Here is a 3,664-nt window from a genome sequence, read left to right on the forward strand (position 1 = left end):
GTGTGTTTGAATGCATATAGCCTAAGTGGGGTCTTACAGATTTCATCAAAGTTTCAATCTTTATGTTGCTACTTTGGATCTTTCTATAAAAATAATATTTCTTGAAAATTATATATATATGTGTGTGTGTGTGAGTGAGTGTATATATGTGTGTGTATGTATATGACCCAACTGGGGTTTTGCAAATTTCATCAAAGTTTCAATCTTTCTTTCGAAATTTCGGATCTTTTTATAGAAATAATAACTTCTTTGATATGTATATATATATATATATGTGTGTGTGTGTGTATGTATGTGTGTATGTTTTTGAATGTTATAAGTAACCCAACTGGAGTTCTACAGATTTCTTCAAAGTTCGATCTTTATGATGTATTTTGGGTCTTTTTATAAAAATAATAATTTCTTGAAAATTATATATATGATATATATGTATGTATACATACACACATTTGAATGTATATAACGCAACTGGGGTTTTTCAGAATTCATCAAAGTTTCAATCTATATGTCGATATTTCATCACTTTTTATATAAAACAAAAATACTAATTTCTTGAAAATTTTCAGGCCAACATTCTACAGAATCTACAAGAAGAAATCAACAGAAGGGTTTCAATCAGTACCGTATTCAGTGTCACTCTTTAGTTGCATGTTGCTTTTGTACTACGGCTATTTAAAGACCGAAAACGGTATGATGATCATCACCATCAACGCCATCGGATGCGCCATTGAAACTGCTTATATCGTTGTGTTTCTCATCTATGCTACCAGAGAATCCCTGGTAAGTACAGTGTATATATAATATTTATATACAACAAAACTCACGGTACATACTGCACTCCTTTAAAACCCTAATCCGATTAAAATCTACTGATAACCCAGATACTGTATTGGGTGTTTATATATATATATATATATAAATATAATCTTGATTAGTTTATTTGGATCAATATACACAGATGTACACGATCAAGCTTCTCGTTTTATTCAACATCGGATCATACGGGCTGATTGTAATCACGACACTTTTAACAAGTCAAGGGTCTTTACGAGTAATGATTGTTGGTTGGATTTGTGCCGTGTTTTCGGTCTGTGTTTTCGCTGCTCCTCTCAGCATTATTGTAAGCTAATTAATCACTTATTTACATAATTAATCAGAAATTTATTTAATTAATTGAAATTATAATCCTAATGAATTGTTTGGTTACATGCAGAGATTGGTTATAAGAACTAGAAGTGTAGAGTATATGCCTTTCTCTTTGTCTTTCTTCCTTACCATCTGTGCTGTTTTGTGGTTCTTTTATGGACTATTGATCAAAGATTACTATGTGGCTGTAAGTTCCCATCTTTTATGCACATTATATATATATATATATATATATACATACATACATACATACATATATATGATTCGGTTTAAATCATTAAAAAAATTTGGAAAAAATCTATTTAAAAATTCATATGTGAATCAACGTTACACGAATTATATTCATATAAGTTTTCATATGTATCTTCAGATAGAATTTTTCAATTATTCACGTATGAATCTTTCTTTTTTTACTTTCTTACGATAATTGACATTCTTATTTGAAGACGGTTCACGTAGCATTTAGCAGCCTTAAATATTTTAACTAGGAACCATAGACCACCAATTTTTTTATTAACCTGGATATCCGACCCGCTATGCGAGCCGACTAATCCCAAGACGACCACCTGCAAAATAGCCCGGAGTCATCGCATTTGAATCTCCGTGGTCACAAGAGGATTTTTATTCCTCATTGGATTTGAACCTGAGAACTCCTGATACTTTTGACCTTTGGAGCCAAGCTCAAACCAATCAGGCACCATTCTTGTGGTTAGACCACCTTCTTTTTATGAGTATTCATGATGAATAAAGTGATAAATGTTCATGAATACTCATGAAATAGGTGATTTTTGGATTCCAAAAATATTTAAGGTTTCATAGATGAATTTTTTCTCGAATATATATATATATAATATATAATATAATATTATATTTAATATGTTTTTTTTTTGTTTAGACTCCAAACGTGTTAGGGTTTGTCTTTGGTGTAACCCAAATGATACTTTACATGATCTACAAAGACAAGAAGAAGCAAGTGAGACCAGTGGTTCAGCCCCAAGATGGACCAGCAGCAACGGTGGTGGACTTAGGGGCAATCTTGGAAATGAAGGAAAAAGCTGGGGTGGACTTAGGGGCAATCTTGGAAATGCAGGAAAAAGCTGGGGTGGACTTGGGGGTGATATTGGAAATTCAAGATAAAGCTGGGGTGCATGAGCTAGGGATAATATTGGAAATGCAAGAAAAGTCGGTGGCCGGAGATGAAGCGGTTGGTGAGAAGAAAGAAGAGGTCACGGCTAAGGTGTCTTTGGGTTTAGATGGTGAAAAGACCATCATGCCCACCTTCGCTTGAAATAGAAAACTTATCGAGCCAAGAAATCAGAGCTTAAAAGGAAAGCGCGAGGCTTTTATCTGTATCGAGTGGGCCCGTGCACGAGATTTATTTGTAAATCCCGAATTTGCCCTTCTCGCAACAAAAAAACTAGGCTAGAGATAGCCAGCCGAGGAATCTATATGGATGCGTTTTTTCCTCCTCTTCTTTCGGTTTCTAATGGGAAAAATAAAATTTATTTACTACAAATGACGAACCTTCTGCTTTAATTTTCTTAAAATACAGTTATAACCAAATATGGTAAACGTTTACCAAGTCACATTACCTCACCGGATGAATACCGTAACGACCAAGAATCTTATCCGGTAAGAACGAAAAAAGGGTCATGAGTCTTACCCGGTAAGTGAGGGCGTCAACTTTTACTACTGTAAGCGCTTACCGAGAAAATTGTTGTATACGATGTATGTCGTTTTGGTGGACTAACATCTAATCGGTAAGCAATTAACGGGTGAGTGTTTAGCAAATGGCTTCTAAGTTATTTTAAAAAACAAAATATTTTGAAGAAAGCACATTTAAATGTGCCCCCAAATACACACATTCCATTTATAGCTTATATGACCATGTATAATGTTCGGATGGGCCCCACATTCGGTTTCAGTCGTAATTATTAAATCATTCGTTGTTTTATAAAATATAAGATACTGAACTCGAATAACAATTTTTATAACAAATATATTAAGGGTTTGGTTCACGTGAGACCAATATGTTTTCGTGAGACATGTGAAGGTAAAAAAAGTCGAACATTCACAGTAAAAACACTGTGAATGTTACCTTCACAACGTTTTACTGTGAAGTTTCAAGTGTAAAAAGGCGGTCTCACGAAAACAGACCGGTCTCACGTGATCCCAAGTCAATATATTAATTATTTTAGAAACCTAGGAAATATCATTTTTATGAGTGTTCATGATCAACATTTATCGTGAGAATAAATATTTGATATTGTGTATATTCATTATGAATACTCACAGAATAATGGTTCATAAGTTTCTTAAATGAAACTTCCGCTATTAACATACTATAAATACAGATTTAGCACGTTATTAAAATTGTCATTCGTTATGAAATCAGTGTTTTAGCACTGTTGTATCTTATCTTTACTAAAATTAGAAATCTTGAAAGAAAAGTTGTTTTGATTGTTGTGTTTGATCTTTTACCAGTCGAGTATACGAAATCTTAATATGTCGTCATATA

At 33.3% G+C, this 3,664-nt stretch overlaps 1 protein-coding gene across 1 annotated transcript in view; it reads left to right on the forward strand.

Annotated features, from left to right (window-relative positions):
* Positions 1-2,434, forward strand: part of LOC112517805 (bidirectional sugar transporter NEC1-like) — a 2,777-nt gene extending 343 nt beyond the window's left edge. The window contains exons 3-7 of the mRNA XM_025125176.1: positions 567-780; positions 959-1,120; positions 1,214-1,333; positions 2,042-2,248; positions 2,330-2,434. Of these exons, the coding sequence (XP_024980944.1) occupies positions 567-780; positions 959-1,120; positions 1,214-1,333; positions 2,042-2,248; positions 2,330-2,434 (808 nt within the window). The remainder of the gene's footprint in view (positions 1-566; positions 781-958; positions 1,121-1,213; positions 1,334-2,041; positions 2,249-2,329) is intronic.
* The last annotated feature ends 1,230 nt before the right edge of the window (positions 2,435-3,664 follow it).

The sequence above is a fragment of the Cynara cardunculus genome (assembly GCF_001531365.2).
Source record: "Cynara cardunculus var. scolymus isolate 2C chromosome LG 9, CcrdV1, whole genome shotgun sequence".
In the NCBI taxonomy this organism is placed as follows: Eukaryota; Viridiplantae; Streptophyta; class Magnoliopsida; order Asterales; family Asteraceae; genus Cynara; species Cynara cardunculus.